The sequence below is a fragment of the Nyctereutes procyonoides genome, unplaced genomic scaffold, assembly GCF_905146905.1.
Source record: "Nyctereutes procyonoides isolate TBG_1078 unplaced genomic scaffold, NYPRO_anot_genome, whole genome shotgun sequence".
Classification (NCBI taxonomy): domain Eukaryota; kingdom Metazoa; phylum Chordata; class Mammalia; order Carnivora; family Canidae; genus Nyctereutes; species Nyctereutes procyonoides.
The window spans coordinates 53,254,870-53,271,818 of record NW_026575046.1 but is presented as its reverse complement, the minus strand read 5'-3'; the positions used below and the strand labels follow the sequence as shown (position 1 = coordinate 53,271,818).

At 65.2% G+C, this 16,949-nt stretch overlaps 1 protein-coding gene across 1 annotated transcript in view; it reads right to left on the bottom strand.

Moving 5' to 3' along the window:
• Positions 1-3,398: 3,398 nt before the first annotated feature.
• ANTXRL (ANTXR like) overlaps positions 3,399-16,949 on the bottom strand; it is a 31,590-nt gene continuing 18,039 nt past the window's right edge. The window contains exons 10-17 of the mRNA XM_055324856.1: positions 13,439-13,537; positions 12,393-12,462; positions 11,780-11,870; positions 10,129-10,311; positions 8,863-8,901; positions 7,742-7,828; positions 6,990-7,067; positions 3,399-4,275 (exon numbers count right to left, since the gene is read on the bottom strand). Coding sequence (XP_055180831.1) covers positions 4,066-4,275; positions 6,990-7,067; positions 7,742-7,828; positions 8,863-8,901; positions 10,129-10,311; positions 11,780-11,870; positions 12,393-12,462; positions 13,439-13,537 — 857 coding nt within the window. The 3' untranslated portion in view covers positions 3,399-4,065. The remainder of the gene's footprint in view (positions 4,276-6,989; positions 7,068-7,741; positions 7,829-8,862; positions 8,902-10,128; positions 10,312-11,779; positions 11,871-12,392; positions 12,463-13,438; positions 13,538-16,949) is intronic.

Genomic DNA, 16,949 nt, shown 5'->3' with positions numbered 1-16,949 from the left:
GGGAGTAGAGCTGGTCCTCTGCGCACCTGCACACCGAGGCCTTCAGCTCGTCGGGCCCAGACTCTTGACTCATAAATCTCGCGCTCGGGCGTTCAAGCCGCTCACTGCAGTGAGTTGACTTAACGTCAAGTTTCCTCTTCTTTCTCCTCCTCGTCTTACATCTGGGGCAATTAGGAAATGGCTTTTCTTATTGTTTTGTCTGGAATCTGTGTTAAAAGTCATGCTCGGCACCGAGGCTTCAGCGGAGGCGGGTGGGTGTGAACTTGTGTGGGCGCCCCCCATGCATGTCCCCCACCCCCCCACCCCACCCCGGGGAGCCTCCAGAAGGCCAGGACAGGCACAGGAGAGGCAAACACCTGGCTCCATCCATTGGGGTCAGAAGGTTCCCCCAAGCATGTGATGCAGAGACGGGGCCAGAGAAGTGTAGCCTATAGGAGTGAGACGACATGGGTGCTGGGCCCTGGGCCTGGGCTGGAAGGAATGACTGTGGGTGAGAGGCCCCCACGGGATTAAAACCAAGAGGCGGGAGTAATAAGTCAGTAAGCTGGGTGCTGGTGAGAGGGAGGTGACAGCCTGGGGCCGGGGTGCGCGGGGGCAGCAGCAGCCCGTGGCGCGAGGTCCTGGGGGGCACGGGGCAGATGGGTGCTGGGGCGGGGGCCGGGCCGGGGCAGCGGCGGCTTCCGACACGGGTGGGCCTGGCACTCGCGGGTGCCAGCCTGGTCCACTACTCTAATGGGAGCCTTGGGGGGATCAGATCACGTGTGTCTGCGCGAGGCCTGGGGCTTGGAGGTGCGCCGAGGGGTCAGGGCACTGCAGGCCCCTCCCCTCCAAGTACTCTGCCCTTTCTCCACGTTCCCAAGACATATCTGCAGAAAAGGACTATGTCGCGTCACCGTTGCCCAGATGACAGTGACACACGATGGGCATGCAGTCAACTGCGTGGTGACCCTGAGCTCTCCATGGCTCTACTGAGACTGAGGTTTTAAACCGGGTTCTTAAATGGGGCTGGTGGCCAACTGTGAGCTGTGAGCGCCATCTCCTGGAACAGCCTCTTGCCACCCCGGCTGCTGACCTGTCCCCGCCTTGTCAGTCAGCACCGGGCACCTGAGGCCCAGGCTACCAGGCGGTGGGAAGCCTGCAAGGACTGCCCATCCCCCGCCGGTGCCTGCTGTGCCCTGGGTGCCCAGGGGCCTCGCGCACTGAGCCCCTGCCCGCCCGGAGTGGGCGCCCACCCAGCCCCTGCGACAGTGGGCCTGCCCTGAACCTCCGCCCCTCATGGCTGCAGCCTTTGCTCGGGGGCCAGATTGCGTCCCGGGGATGCCCACCCAGCACCCGTGGCCGTGGGAAGGAAGGGTGAAGGTTCCGATTTCCAGTTCCAAGGAACTGCGTGTTTGCACGGAGAATTCAGGTCACCTTGGGGCTCACGGGCTGTGCGCGATACCGGGCACTGTGTCTGTCATGGGAGCCCCCAGATTCCCACAGGAGCTGAGGCCCCCACGGTCTTCAGCTCATTTGTCAAAGGGAAGGAGGAGTCCCCGAGGTCCCTTCCTGATCTGGCCTTCGGACCTGAGCAGTATGGTCCGCACCCGGCCCTGCCTCAAATTCCTAGAAAGCTGTCATGCCCAGCTGCCCCTTGGGAGCCCTCAGCATGCATGTGCCCGTGCGTGTGCACGGGTGTGTGTCGTGTGCGCGGGTCACTACACACATCACCACGTGCAGCCTCCACACAGCCTTGTCTCTGCAGAGGTGAGAGTAACCTGCCTGCGGTCACCCGGCTTGTCCCTGCCGTGGTGTCTTCACGGGGCCGTGTCCTCCAGAAGCCAGCCCTTGGAAAGGGACACCCGAGAGCATCAGCCGGTAATGGCCCTTGCGGTCTGGGCTGCACCCCTGTCAGGCACCCGCCTCGGCACGTGGCTCTAAGGGGATCGCATAGTTAGGTGAGCTCCCTGGGGGGGTCCCAACATGACTGGCGTCCTCCCACCGACACGGGACTCACGACACGCAGGCGGGAGACCCGTGGTCGCGTTAGACGAGGTGGCCTGGGTGGAGGCAGTGGCAGGTGCGGCCCTGAGGGTCGGGCCCCTTCTTGGGGCATCAGGGAGCCGAGGACGGTGGGAGCAGCGGTAGGAGCGGAGGGTGCCGGGCGCCCAGGCACAGCTGCAGGCGGCGGAGGCCCGGCTCAGCTCTGCTCACTCCCGCTCACTCCCGCGCCGGCAGGGGTCGCGGGGACAGAGCCAGCACAGTGCCAGGCCGTGGGGCGGGCTGCCACGGCCTCAAGTGCCAGAGGGTGGAGCTGGCTGGGGGCACGTTCCCACGGGCCCGCGCCGCCGGGGACCCCTGGCTGCAGAGGCACCTCCTTGGGCCCAGGCAGGCACGTCCACTCTGCGCCAACGGGGCCTGCGTCCATGATCCCAAGTGTCATCCAGGGGACGTCTGAGCTTTGCATCCTTCGCTCGGAGACAAGAGGGATGTCACCCTTGCTTCTGCGGGCAGCTCCCTGCGCCTCGGGCCGGAGGTGGAGCCCCGGGAGCTGTGGCAGGTGCAGCACTAGGCGGGCCTCGCTCCGTTGGGGGGGGGGTGGTTTGAGACCCTCTGGGCGGGGCTCAGGGCGCGGGGCTCATGGGTCGTCGGGGTTGGGGCTCAGGGCGCGGGCCGGGCGGCCCCCGTCGGCTCAGGGACGAGCGGGCACCGATGGGTGTTGTTCCCGCGGCCGCGAGGCCGAGGCTGGCATTCTCCACCGTGAACGCACGCCTGGCTTCCCTGAGGTCCTGATCCCGGTCCCGGTCCGCGCGGCCGCAGCTGCCCACCGGCAGCGGAACCGAGCGGCCGCCCTCGGCCCGGGCCCGCCGTGTCTCTAATTCCCTCTCCGTCCGCACACGCAGTGCCCCCCCCCCGCGTGTCCCGCACCGCGGCTGCGGCCGGCGTCTCCCCGGGCCTCCGAGGCCCCGCAGTGGGGCCGCCGTGGACGCCATGGCTGTGGGCTCAGGGGCGCGTAGCCTGCAGACCCCGCCCCCCGAGGTCCCTGCCCCACCCCTTCCCGTCTCCCCCCCCCCCCCCCGGGTCCCCGCCCCGCCCCTAGGATATCCCCACCCCCGGGAGGGCAGCCCCCCAAACCCCCCCGCGGGCTGAAGCCTCCGCGTCCACGTCCTGCATCTCGAGGTGCGGGAGCCCCAGAGCCCGCGTCAGTACCCAGGGCAGCCCGACATCAGCCTGCAGAGAACGGACGCACTGCTGGAGCCCCCAGGTGGCGAGGGCCGCTCGGCTCCGTCCTGTCCTGCTGGGCAGCGGACACACACCATGCGGCGGCGGGGACCACGGAGGGGGGGCACCGCCGGCGCTGCAGGGTCTCGGGCTCCGCAGGGCCGCCCTGACGGCCACCCCCCACGCACACATCAGCCTTACCGGAAAACCTTTTATTTCTTAAAGAATGACGGTCAACCCCATACAGACGACAAACCCCAGCCTGACATGGTGACCTACACTCATCTCCAGGAATTCCACCTGGAACCTTAACTACGACCAGCCAGGATGGGAGGGTGAAGGCGGAGGGACTTTCATTTCCTGTCAACAGGGGGTAGGAGGGCTGGCAGGACCGCAGGGGCAGCTCTACAGGCTCAGCGACACCTCAGGGTGTCTGCAAGGAGTCGCCGCCCGGCAGTCGCAGAGCTTTCCGTGCCAGTCTCCGTCTAGGGCACATTCAGGGCATGGGACACCCACCCCGGCCACCTGGGAACGTGCCGTGAAGGAGGTGAGACTAGTCAAATTCTGCATAACATTAGAGAAGGAGACAGCATCATATTCATATTTCAGAGACGTTGGGGGCTTTTTTTCAAAGAGCAGGATCTGGCCCCCACCCCCGGCGTCACAGGCCGTGGGGGCGGGGGGAGCCGTGTCCCCGCAGCAGCAGTACAGACAGCGGAGCGATGCTCTGCAGGCAACAGGCTTGTGCGGAGCAGCAACTAATTCCAGCTCCGCTGACTGTAAACCAAGACTCAATACAGGTGTCTAATTTAGTGCACAAAGGGCTCTTAATAATCTTGGGGTTTTGGTGTGTTGGAGGCTGGGCTACGGGGGCGGGAGTGACAGAGCGGTTCCGCAGAGGGCGCGGGGCGGGGGCAGCATCCTGGAGGGCAGCCGGGAGCAGATGCGGGGGGCGGGCTGGTACCGAGAGCAGCAGCTGCTGAGGGGGAAGCACTCCTGAGGGGCCGGGAGGCAGATCCTGGGGCCACAGGGCAGGCGCCTGCAGGGCTGGAGGCTGAAGTTGAAGCACCGGCGCTGCAGGAAGAGGATGCTGTCACTGAGCAGCCACTGTCAACGCACTTGCCTGCAGGCCGGGCCACAGTGCTCCTTATACCGTAGCCTGGATGGGTGTGGGCGGGCCTGCTGGTCCCCCCAGTCCCCGCATGGGGTGGGTGCACCGGGTGCATCTGTAAACCTGTCCCGCGCTCACTCACCCGGAGTGTCGGCTGGGGGCCGGGTGAGTCACAAAGGGCACAGGCCGCTGTGGCCCCAACTGATGCTTGGAAGAACCCCAACAAACCCTTCAGAACAGCCGGGCTTTCCCTCCCAGGGAGCAACACGACCAGAGCATCATACCTCAAAGCCCTGAGGCTCAGGTCGTAAGGAACCCGGGGCGCCTCCAGCCCAGCGGTGCACTCCCTAGGACAGGAGTCCAACGACAGGCCCAGAGGGGTCAGGACCCCGTGCAGGGACGCCCCCGGCAGGACAGTGAGACCGAGGGCTTGGCCGCCTGTCACTCCCTGGGCAGCCTCTACGGAGCCTCAAGGACACACACTTGGTCTTTTCTAAGCAAGTGTTCCTGCTTTTCCTTGCCCATCGCAGAGCGCCCGGGGCCACACAGCCCGCAGCACGGTGAGCACCCTGGGGAGTCCCCACTGTCTGCGTCCAGCAAGTCGCTGGATTGTTTATCCACAACTTCACCTCTATTCCGCCACCGGCCATCCGGGCCACCCCACCTCCTCCCGCCCAGGGCTCCTCAGCTTCAGGGCCTCGCCCTGCCCCCACTCCTCCTCCTGGGCCACCCGTGTCCCAGCGGCCTGTCCCAGCGGCCTGTCTACACTCCCCTCCCTGAGTGCCCACGGGCTGGCTCTGCACGCCCCTAGGCCCGGCCACACACAATCACGGCCGCTGCGGGGGCCCCAGCTCCCACCTCCAGCTGTGCTCCCAGCCCCAGGCTCCTGGCTCGCACCCAGGCAGCCCTGAGCTGCGGACACCGGGGCTGCTGTCCCTGCTTCTCTGTCTCACACGCCCACCCATTCCCAATGGCGCCTGTCATACACCACATTCTGGAACCAAACAGGGGACACTCAGGTCCATGGCCCCTGAGCACTGCGGCTGCATCCCTTTGTGACGCTGTGGTCAGTCTGTCTCAGGCCCATGGGCAGGGCCTCAGTCATCTGGCGGGACGCTCATCATCCCGCCCCAGGGTCACATCAGAAATTCCTAAACTAAAAAAAAAAAAAAAGAAAGAAATTCCTAAACTGGGGCACCTGGGGGCTCAGTGGTTGAGCATCTGCCTTCAACCCAGGGTGTGACCCCGGGGTCCTGATATAGAGCAGGGAGCCTGCTTCTCCCTCTGCGTGTCTCTCTGCCTCTCTCATGAATAAATTTTTAAAAATCTTAAAAAGAAACTTTTTGTTTTTAACGTGAACTTAAACTCAAATTCCCTGAGCACGCTCATCACAATTCCACTAAAGCACAACTAAGCCTGTGAGGTCCTCTGGGTGGAGCTACAATGGGGTCTAGGCTGCCACGTTCTCAGACCTCCTCCTCCAGCAGTGATAAAGGCTTGTGCTTTCATTACAGGTCAGGACACTTGTGTCGCACGTGTGCCTCGTACGCTGCTGGGAGGACAGTTTGGGATCTTTTGTGTTTCTAGCTCCTCTATTTCTGCTCATTTACTCCAGAACATGAACAGATTATTCTAGACCTAGGAACTGCTGTGGGACCTGACTTCATCAGAGGACTGGGGACCCTGTGCCGAGGGCCATCCTCTCCCCTATGCCAAGCCCGTCCCTGGGTGGCTGGGAGGAGGAGGGGCCCGGGGGTCTGGGGCTCCCGGAAGGGCACAGGGACCTTGCATTGGTGGTGCAAGTGGCCTGGGGCTCAGGGAGGGGGGTCTCCTTCCTCTCTGCCTCCCGACCACTTGCTGCTCTCGGCAATGACCAGCTACGTCCTACATCAGCTCAGTGCCACGGGACTCACTGGGACCCCCAAAAGGCCACTCTTGCTAGTCCCCACGGCTGGTGCTCTGGAGCACCGGCTCCACACTGCACTTGTTGCTGCTGCACGAGGAATGCGCATCTGTCCCCACACAGGCTCCGGCCTGTGTGTGCGCGACCTTGTGAGCTGTGGATGTGGTCGGGGGAGCCACTGGCATCACCATCCCGGTGATTGCTGGAGACCCTCGCACAGCCCCTGGCTGCACAGGGGTCAAGGTCAGCCTGCCTGCAGGGGTGGAGCCCTGCCCAGCATCCTCACACGCCCCTCCCTGGGGAGCCCCCGAGGCACAGTGGCAGGAGGCTCCTCCCCGTGGATGCATCATAAGGCCCCTCTGTGTCCAGCCGTTTCATCCTGAGGTCTGTGATCAGCTTATTCTGAGAGTAAGATACTGGTGCGGAAAACCGTTCGCACGTCTAACACACTGCACAGTGGACACACATACACTCCTCCTGGTTCTCTATCGTCTGGACCTTGTAACACAGGAGTGGGAGCACCGACTGCTGTGAGCACGCAGGTCATTCAGGGCCCTGCCTCCCCCTCCACAGCCCAACACACCGTGTCCCTCACTCAAAGGCAGAAGCTCCCAGTGGGGAGCCCAGCACTGGCCTGGACGGCTCAAGGGCACCACCTCTCCTATGTCGGCAGATACCCAGACACGGGCCCCGAGCCACAGACCCAGCGTGCCACTGTCACGGGCAAAGAGCAAACACGCCCCTGCCCGTGGGAGCACCCCTGGGCCCGCTCACCTTGTTCCTGGGCTGACACCACAGCAACGGCATCTGATTGCAGCATTGAACAAAGTCACACAAGGTATCCAGTTTGCCCTGAAAAGCAGACGTGACCGTGAGGGAGCTCCAAGGCACAGGGTGCCCTGCAGAGGCGTGGAGCATCCCTGGCGTGACGCCCCGGAGCGCCCTGGCCGTGGGCACACGCTGAGGTCGCCTCACAGCCCCCACGAGGGGCAGGGCCTGGGGCCGGCGTCGCTGCCCGTCACAGACAACCCTGGGACCTGGAGCACGTGCCCCTCATCCTGGGCGCCCGGGCCTCCCCAGCCCTGTGCTCAGGGCCCCCTGCAGGGCCGGGAGCCCCCTCAAGGACGGGGCCCTGGCAGGTCCCGGCGTAAGGACCTCTCCTTCAGGCCCCGACCTCCGGGAGGCCCTGGTCCCCCCACCTCACTGGGCCCCGAGGACAACGTTGTCAGCTCCGTCCTCACCCTGCGCAGCAGACTCCTGCTCACAGGTGCCGCTGGCATTTTTGGGTACTTTTAATAGGGGTGGGCTGCAGCCAGCCGCCCGCATATGCAAACCCGGAGCTGCCCAAAGGGGGACCCTGGGCCCCAGGATCGCGACGCCCTTTGCCCTCTGGTGCAAGGGATCAGGTCAGTGCCCAGAAAGGTCGTCTCCCCCAAAACCACGGTTCATGGGATGCATGACCTGGCTGTACCCCATCCCTCAGCGTAGCCTGGGGGTCACAGCACCCTCCCCAGGGCCCCTCTCACCTCTATCCGTCTCATCCCACCTCCTTGGCAAGAACAAGGGACAATAAATGTGGGGCAAGGTGGTGGTACACATCTGCCCATGGGCTCCTAGGAGGAGAAAGCACATTTTACCCCTTGGTCGGCAGCTTCCTGGTGCAGACACAGGGCATCTGTTGCCCCAGCACCTGTCAAACACTCGTCACTCAAAACGGGGTGAGGGAACTTGCAAGGACCAACGAGCAGCAGCCTGCAGATGACAGTGTTCTCAACGGGGCAACAAGCAAACTGCTTTGGTTTGTAGACACAGCTTCTGTTGCCCTTGGCGGAGAAGCCTGGTCGGGCATGCAGGCGCGGAGGGCTGTTGGGGGCACGTGCAAGGCACCGGGCTGCACCCACCTGACCCAGGCAGCTCCATTCTCAGCAGGTGACACTGCACCCTGTCCTTGAACCGCCCCGGGCAGGGAGGCCTGTGTCCTACCAGCTCTGAGGCTCAGGTACCCTGCTCAGGACGCGGTGTCCCCACCCAACTACTTCTCCTGGGGCTGGCCTGGGCCCCTGCCTGGGGATCCGCCGCCTGTTCCCCTGCCCCTGCTCTGTGCTCACCTGGGCGGGGCCTGCCTCACAGCTGGATGCCAGGTAACACACCCTCCAACCTCCCACCTGTGGTCCCTGATGTCCAACCCCAGCCAAGCCCCTCTCCCTGCCAGGGGACAGGGATGGAGATCAAGGAAATGCAGCCCAACATACACCAGAGCCGAACGGGGCATCTGGTCCTGAGGCCAGAGGCTCTTTTCCCAAAAACTCACATGAGACCTGGGGCAGCAGCGCCCCACACTGTCCGTGGGGAAGTGACAAAGCCCTGTTTCTTTGGGTCACTGTGCCTGCTGCCGCAGGCTACCTCCAGTGTGGGTTCAGGGGCCCAGGCCCCGGAGCAGCCACGCTGCTGACTGGGGAAGGGCTAGGGTCCTCGAGTCCTCCCCCAGGCCCCCTGCCCCCCGGGCAGGGCCCCCCTTTGCTGCCCTCTCTGCAGGTAGCTGGGAGGTGGCGGAGCCGGGGCGCAGGGTCCCACAGGCAGGATCCCCTGGGCAGAGGTCGGCGTGGGTGCCGAGCACGCTGACCATCAGGCCCAACGGCAGACTTACCCTTTGTATTATCTGCACTGCTGGTAGCTCCTTGCAAGGCTGGAATGTCAAAGAGACAGGAATACGGGCTGGGGGCGTGGGGGGCCGGCTCCACGTCACACAGGAGCCCTGCTCAGCAGCGGGGGGCACAGCAGGGGCTCCGGGGAGCCCTCTGCCACCCCGTGCCTGTGGGTCTTGGCCCAGCCGCTGCACCACCCTGAGCCTCAGGCTCCCAGGGCATCAGGGGGGCGGGACCTGCTGGAGGTTGGGCTGGGAGACGCGCCCTGGGGCGCCTGGTCCTTCCCGCCAGAGGCACCCCAGCCAGTGGTTAGGTCAGCAGTTTGTCCATCACGGTGGATGGGAGCACTCGCCCGCTCCCCCTCCTCCCACCCACAGCCTTCCTCCTCCCCGGCCTCCCCTGTGGGATGGCAGCGCCCACGCCCTCTCCGTGCCCGCACACCCCTCACAGCAGGAGGACCGCCTTGTCCTGCTTCTGTGCCCTGTCCTAGCCTCCCTCTGCCGCTTCTCCCCTTGCACCTGCTCTGGCCCCGGGCCTGGCAAACCCAGCAGCCAGGTGTCTGCCCCGCTCCCCCCCCCCCCCGGGGCCACTGCCTGTCCTCTGCTGGGGCTCTGCTTGCCATGCCCCTGCAGGTGACCTTTTTGCCTTCCAGCCCCAGGTACCAATAGCAGGGCAGACACCAGGCGGTGAGCTCCTGGGGGCCCGGCCGGGGGCAGCCGCAGTCCTGTCTCGGGTGCCCAGCACAGGGCCCACACCCTGGCCCTTAGTGATGGCTGAGGAAGATGGGCCGGACCCGGAGGACGCAGGCAGAGACCCCGTGGGTGTCCGGGGCTCACTGCCTCAGAGGCCAGGGATCCTCTTGGCCAGCAGGACCCCCCTCGGGGCCCTCAGTGCCCCCCGTAGGACCCGGCCCCTTCCCTCAGCACCAGAAGCCTCCACTGGAGCTTGGGGCCCGAGTCCTCCCGAAGCTGGGCTGCTGGGAGGCCTCCCTGGGGCCCGGGCCCTGCAGTGGCTTCTCCCCAGCAGCCAGGGCAGCTCACAGGCATTTGCAGAGACACGCCGGAAGCAGGTCCAGCCTTAGATAGGGGCGGAGTCTCTGCTTTGGAATAGAAGCGAGTACATGCCTCTGTATGCTCACGTGATGACCTGGGAGCTGATGGGAACCTGCCCACGGGCGGATCTCAGGGTGGGGGTGGGGGTGAGGGGCTGAGTCCTCGAGCTATTGGCATTGTCCCAGGAGATGGACTCGTGTCCCAGATGACACTCACCTTTTTGCAGCAATGTCGCCAGCAGCACCAAATAAGGAACGGCAGTAAAAGCAGGGCCAGCAGAAGCAGAGCCAGGCACAGAGGATTGACATTTGGCATATTTGAGGTGGCAGGCGGTGTGGGAAGATCGATGTGTGGAGTTGGTATTGGAGGAATACCAGTTGGCACTTCCACCGGCACATCCTACAGACAGCACAGGTGTCAGAGGCCCGGGGTGGGTGTGACTGGCTTGGGGGTGCAAGCCCTGTACCCTGCAGTCACCTCCTGCCTGCCTGCCCCAGTGGCCTCAGGTTTCCCCACCTGTAGAGAGCACAGAGCACCAGGAGGCTGGGCTGGATCCTGAGGCACCCTGGCAGCCCTGAGCCACAGATGGCCCCGCTGCCCCACTCAGGCTGGGCCCTGCAGCCCGACAGGGGATCCAGGGCCTCTGTGCTGTGACAAGGACAGTCCTCCCCGCGTGCCTCGGCTGACGGCGGCATGGCCATGCCCGGAGCCAAGTGGTCTGCTTTCCCAGGGCCAGGGAGCGAGTGGGGAGCTCGTCTGAGCCCCGGGGATGGGGTGGCTGATGGGAGGCAGGGTCGGGCCCGTGGGGCTATGGGGGGCTGTGGCTCCTCCTGAGTCCCCCAGGCATGTGCCTGCCGAGGGCGGGCTCTGGGGGCGGGTGGCTCTGAGGGGCAGGTGCGGGCACCACGCAGGCTCAGTCAGGGGCCTGTCGGCGCTGCCGGGACCCTCCCGGGCCAGCACTGGATGCTTTGTGGTGGCAATAGGGCATGGCCGCCCTCCTCCCAGGCACGGTCTTCCCCACTGACACTGTCGCCCATGTCCCGCTGCCCTGCCCCCGTGCCCACATGACCTGCCACTCCGAGGAGCGGGCACCTGGAGGGGCACCTTCCTTTCCATGGGCCTGTCCCTGAGCAGAGCCCCCGGCCCTCCACGCAGCCCTGGGGCTTCCCCCCGTGGCAGGACAGCAGGGGCCTTCAGAGGTCAGGACAGGTGGTGCAGGACAGCTGAGGAGCATGAGAAAGCCACAGAGGCAGGGGAGGCTGAGGCCCTCTGCCAAACAACTGGGGGTGCCCCATGAGGGCCTGGGCTCGGGGCCGTCAGCAGCTGCCCCACGCCTTGGAAACACACCCGGGCTGCACAGGCCTGCGGCTGCCCCCCCCCCCCCCCCCGCAGACCTCTGCCTGCGGCCTGGGCCTGCAGTGCCCCAGTATCCCCCAGGTCCTGGACTCGGCCCCTCACACACAGCGCCCAGCCGGGATGCAGGGTGGGGCCCCGAGCTCCCCTGCACTAGCCTGGGCCGGGGCAGGTGGCGGGGGGGGGGGGGGACAAGCAGGTGTCACAGCCTCAGCACCATCTCTAGAGTCTGCTTGGAGCTCTGACGGTCCCCTTCCTGTGCCCCCAGAACCCTTGGCTCACAGAGTGTCTGCAGGGCCTGCACAGGGGGTACGCGTGGGGAGCTCTCATGAGGTGCTCTAGGGCAGCTCCAGCCTGAGTGTGGGGACGGCTTGCTGAGGAAGCACTGGGGGCCCCGGGCGGCCTGCACCAGCCACTCCCCCAGATCCTCGGTAGTGAGCCCTGCTGACTCCCCGGGTGTGTGCTCCTGCAGCACGGCCCTCTGAACAGCCCAGGAGGGAGGCTGCAGCCTTACCCTGGCAGTCACACAGTTCTTGCTGGTGATGTTAGCATTGCTCTTGATGAAGTTGATGCCGTTATTCAGGCTAACTTCAACGAAGACCACCCTAAAGAACAGAAGTTTCGGAAAGTGACGAGCAACCCAGAGAGGCCGTTCTTGCACTTGGGCCCAAACCACGGCCCACAGCTCCTCTCAGTGTAGTGACTTTGGTCGTTAGGCATTGGGGTCCCCGGGGAGCACCTAGCAGGGGAAGTGGGGATCAACCCGTACAGTGAACCCTAACCAGGCATGAGGAGCCTTGTGTGGGGCCTGATGCCCTCGAGGCCACGCACTAAATCTCCAGGGGTAGTGGCCTGGTGTCACCTGATTCCTCTCCGTTTACAGAATTGTTGGCTTAGCTGCAAACAGCTGTGTGGAGCAGGGGTATGGTCCCCGGGCGCATCAGTCTTGTATCTGCGCTCCTCAGGGGAGGCCGGGGCACAAGAGATCCCTGAGCAGGTTGTGTGACCAACAAGACAGTGTAGGGAAGGCCCTGAGCCTCAGGACAAGAACACGTGCTGCCTCCAGAGGGGCCTCCACCCTCCACCTACTTCAGGGCAACGATGGTGAGGCCGACTTGAGTACTTACTCATCTGGATTGTCTATTGTTACTCCTGGGCACATCACGGTGGTGTCGTCCACAGTGGCCGCTTTTTTATCTACGAGAGAATCAGGAGGGAACACTCAGTGGGTGCGGCCATCCCCCTCCTCCCAGAGCTCACTCTCTGAAGCACACACTGGCTCTCTTCCTGCCCTCCCCCCCCCCCCCCCCCCGCCCTGGTGCACCAGGCCCCTGGCAGTGCTCCGGTTGGAAGGGAAAGGGCCCGTTCCCAAGGACCTCGCCTGGGAGGGCCTGGAGAGAGGAGGACTGTGAGATAAGCAAGAACAAAAGAGTGACAAGTGCAGAGTGACAAGTTCTGCCACAGCAAGAAGCCCTGGGAGGCCCCAAGAGGGGAAGGGGAGGCTGACCCCACGGAGACGCCGACCTGTAATGACGTGCTGGCCGCAGGCAGCTCTGGCTTGACCAGAGGGCCCTGAACACCATGTACTGGGGTCCAACGGCCACGGGGGCGGGGGGGCTAACTGGAGGAGCTGGGCAGCACACAAGGGGGCCCCAGCCCCACCTCTGGGGAGGGCCACACGCCCTCCACGCTGAGAGCACATCTGCCTGCCGCTCGTGGCTTCCTCAGGCCACCCGGCCAGCACCAGGATCCCGGAGCCCGGGCCTGGCAGCTGGCGCCCTCTCTCAACCCTGGGACCGTGCAGACACTCCTGGGAAGACCCGTGCACCTGGCCCCGAGGGAGCCCCCGGCCTGGGGTCCTTGCCGCTCAGGGTAGGAGGGGCGCGCAGCTCTGGGGCACGGGTGGCAGCCAGAGCCCCCTGGCAGGGGTGAAGCCCTGCTCCAGGAGGCTGTGGTACTGCTGGGGGCTGAGGACCGCCCAGCTTCGGGTCCAGGTGGCCAGGTTCCCAGCAGGGGGCCCTGGCACTACGTACACAGCCCTATGCTCACCATGTCCACAGTGAGGGGGCAGTAGGACTCCGGAGGCCTGGCGGCTGGGGGAGGGCAGCCCAGGGGGAGGCAGCCCCCGGGGGTGGGGCATGTGTCATGTGGAGGCACCAAGGGGGCTGCTTACCATAGAACTTCTTATCCATGAAAACAAATCTACAAATAACTTCCTGCGGGTTCCTTGCATTATTAAAGCCTCTTCCAGACACCATCAGTTCATAGTTTTCTGTAAAGTCAACGAACAAACCTCTGGGTGAGGTGGGACTGAGGATCTTCAGCTCACATAACACACGACCCCCAGGTGGAACTGAGGAGTGTCTGTAAATGAGCACAGGAGTCCAAACAAGATGTGTTTTCTCCCCGGGGCCGGATCGTCACCTGGTGCCACCAAAGTCCACTCTGAGCACGGAGGGAGCCCCAGGTTCCTGGGGGACTCACACTACCCCTTACACTTCGAGCCCATTAAAGGCTCCCAGCCTCCTCTGCTTATGCTATGATCTGGGACCCCACAGAGGAATCCCCTGGGGACAGAGAAGTCCTGTCTCAGCCGCGGTTCTGGAAGTCTGCTGAAGATTATGCTTCCCCTGAGCCCCCACCCTGGGGTTAGGGAAGTGTTTCCCCTTCACGTGGACGCACGACATACTGGGGTTGCCAGCACCCCCCGGCGCTGAAGCCAACAGCAGAGAGGCCAAAGAGGGCCGCTTAGGGCTTGGCCTGGAGCCAGCAGGTGACGGAGGGGTTTCCGGGGAGCCCCGGGCACTCAGCCCCCACCTTGGCCGCAGCTCCCAGCCAGCCCAGTACATCCCCGCGGTTCACTCCGCCCTTGCTCGGTGACTCCCCGGGCTGCACAGCAGCAGGGCCTTGCAGGGCCGCCGGCCTCTGGGCTTTGTGCCGCCTGCAGAGCAGGGCGGGGTTCCGAGTCCTCTGCCTACTGCTGGGACTTCAGGCCATCCCCCCCCCCCTGCCCCTGCTTCCAAGCTCAGGGGTGAACGTCCCAGAGAAGTGGCTTCTGGGACCACGGGAACACCTGCCATCCCAGGGTCTGTGTTGCTCCGCTTCAGCCTGGGGGCTCCCCAGGGGCCAGCGCCCCCCTTAGGCAACCCCCTGCCCGCGGCCCAACACATGGGGTCTGCTGTGACACAGCTGTCCTGCGGTCTGCTCATGGCGCCAGCTGGCCCCAAAGGACCGCTGAGGGAACTGGCCGGGCAGGCTGGGTTGGATGTCCCTCAGGGATACGTCCTGTCCCCCACGTGGAGCCCACACTGTGCCACTGCTGAGCCCGACGGTGCCAGGCTGTGTGCTCACTGCTCACCCGTCAGGCCCCTTCCTTGCAACACAAGCCCTGTAGGGCCACGAAGCGCTCGGGCTTGTCCCCTATGAACCCTCTGGCCTGCCCAGCTAGGCCACCTGGGCACGGCTGCCGCCCTCGGCCCACGGAAGCCTCGTTTACAAGCTGCATTCGGGCATGTTCTCTCCCTGCAAGGCCGACAGGCACGCTCTCACCCCCATGTGCTTAGACGTGGGCAGAGAAGGGAAATCGGGCGGCATGTGGGTACGCCGGGCTCCAGAGGAAGAAACAGAGGGCAGAGGCTTCCTGCCCAGCGAAGGAGCACAAGGGAGCAGACATGGGCAGCTCCGTGCCAGCCCGAGGCGTGGAACATGGCATGCAGCCCCAACTGTACCACCCGCTAGCTGAGCATCTCCCGTGGGCCCACGTCTACTTCCCTTCATCTTCCAGGTCCCACAAGCTCGGCGTCACTCGCCCAGTTACAGGGACGGAGCCGAGACCAAGAAAGGGCAGGTGGCTTCTGCTGCGCTCCAGGGAGGATCTCGGGGGCCCAGTGCAGCTCCCACCTGTGCCCCCCGTGCCCCCGTTCCAGGTCTGAGTTGCTCCCCTGCAGCCTCTACAGGGAGGAGCCCCCTCTGATCCCCAACAGGGTCCTCAGCTCCACAGCTGGGAGTCCTGAGCCTCAGGGCCCTGAGGAGACCTGGCTACTGGCAGGCTCCTGGGGAAGGTGGGCCAGTGTGCTTGTGGCAGCATGTGACAGGGGAGGTGGGGGGTGGCCTCTGAGGGCAGGGCTGCCGACGGCCCGGGACCCCCAGGGCCTGCGCCCCTCGGGGAGCTCGCACGCTGCCCGTCTGCCCGGGCGCCCCCTTCCTACGGTGTGTGCCCTGCGGCCCTGGGGGCCCTGCACAGTCGTCACCCCAGCTCTGCAACCGTGCCATCTGTGCCGAGGCAGTGCCGCTCTCATGGGATCCTGTCACTCTAGGAAGACTTGGCGCATTGAAGGAAGGCAGGGTGAGGTTCCAGATTTTGAGCCGAAGGCACATGGCGATCAAGGAATTCCCTCAGCATGGGGGGCTGCTCCTGCCCCTGCAGTCTCCCCAGTCCTCCACCATGAACGGCCCGGGAAGACAAAGAAGCCCAGTGGGGACCCTCACGACCTGTGGGAGCCAGATCCCCCTGGGGCTGCTGCACTGCTCGGTGGTAGCTCGAGGGCCTTCGGCCCCGGCAGGGAGGAGGCGGACCCTCCAGGGTGAGAGCTTTCTCTTGGGGCAGGAAGCGCCCGGGGAGAGGAGCTGCAGAAGCGCACAGCTCCCTGAGGAGGTCGCAGGCAGCGGAGCAGTCCGGACAGCAACCCGCTCACCAGGCCCCCACGAGGGCCCCGAGGGGAGTGACTGCCCTGGGTGGACCTGGGGGGCTGCTCAGCCCTGTCCTCAGAGCTTGAGCCGCAGGGTGTTTGCCGCCTGCCGTAGCCACTGATGGAGGACAGTTGGAACACCGAGCAAGGACGCGGATGAAGGACGTGAGCTCCATCTGCATGACGGAACGTGTGCGACAAACGGAGGAGAGTACGTCCCTCACAATCCCGTTCATGGATGGACAGCCCTGAGAAGCAGGCTGGGACAGCTGCGCGCACGTCCCTCATCACTGCCTCTGGGAGGATCTGTGGTCTGCAGCAGGGCTGCGCCTCGGGGAGCCTCCTCACGGGGCAGTGGGGGGACAGCAGCTGAGCACACTGGCTGCAGGGGTGTCCCCGACCCCACAGTGGGGCCCGCGTCCCCCCTGCAGGTTCCTCCTGCCCTCACAGCCTGCACCCGCTCCACCCCGAGGATCCCCCGCCGCCCTCGGGACCTGCCCACTGGATCTCAGAGGAGAGCCTCCTCTGCCCCGTGTCCTCCTAGGTGCCGCCCCGGATGGGCCCTGCTGCTGGGCTGCTTGACACCCTCGCTCGGGGCCAGACCCCTGCAGGACAAGGAGGGACTGGGTGCCAGCGACTTCCGGCCTCGGAGGGAGAAAGCCCAAGCGCAGCCCGCACACGCCCAGGGCGAGGACTCTCCCAGCCACTGTGCCGAGGATCCCAAAGCCAACAGGATGTCCCAACACCGCGTTGGCACCACAGGCATCCCCGGGACGACTCCGCAGGAAATCTGAGGGGCGCTCGGAGGCCTCAGAGGCGGGGGGCTGCGCTCCGGAGAGTGGCCTGGGGCCACCGCGGGGGCCCTGCCGGGTCGGGGCCGCAAGCTCGCGTGCGGGGCGGTGTGGACGGCGGGCTGGATCCGGCCTGGAGGCCTCGGCGCCCGCCCGGTCCCACGGGGCTCAGACGGCCGGGCCCGGGCTCCGGGGCGCGCTGAAG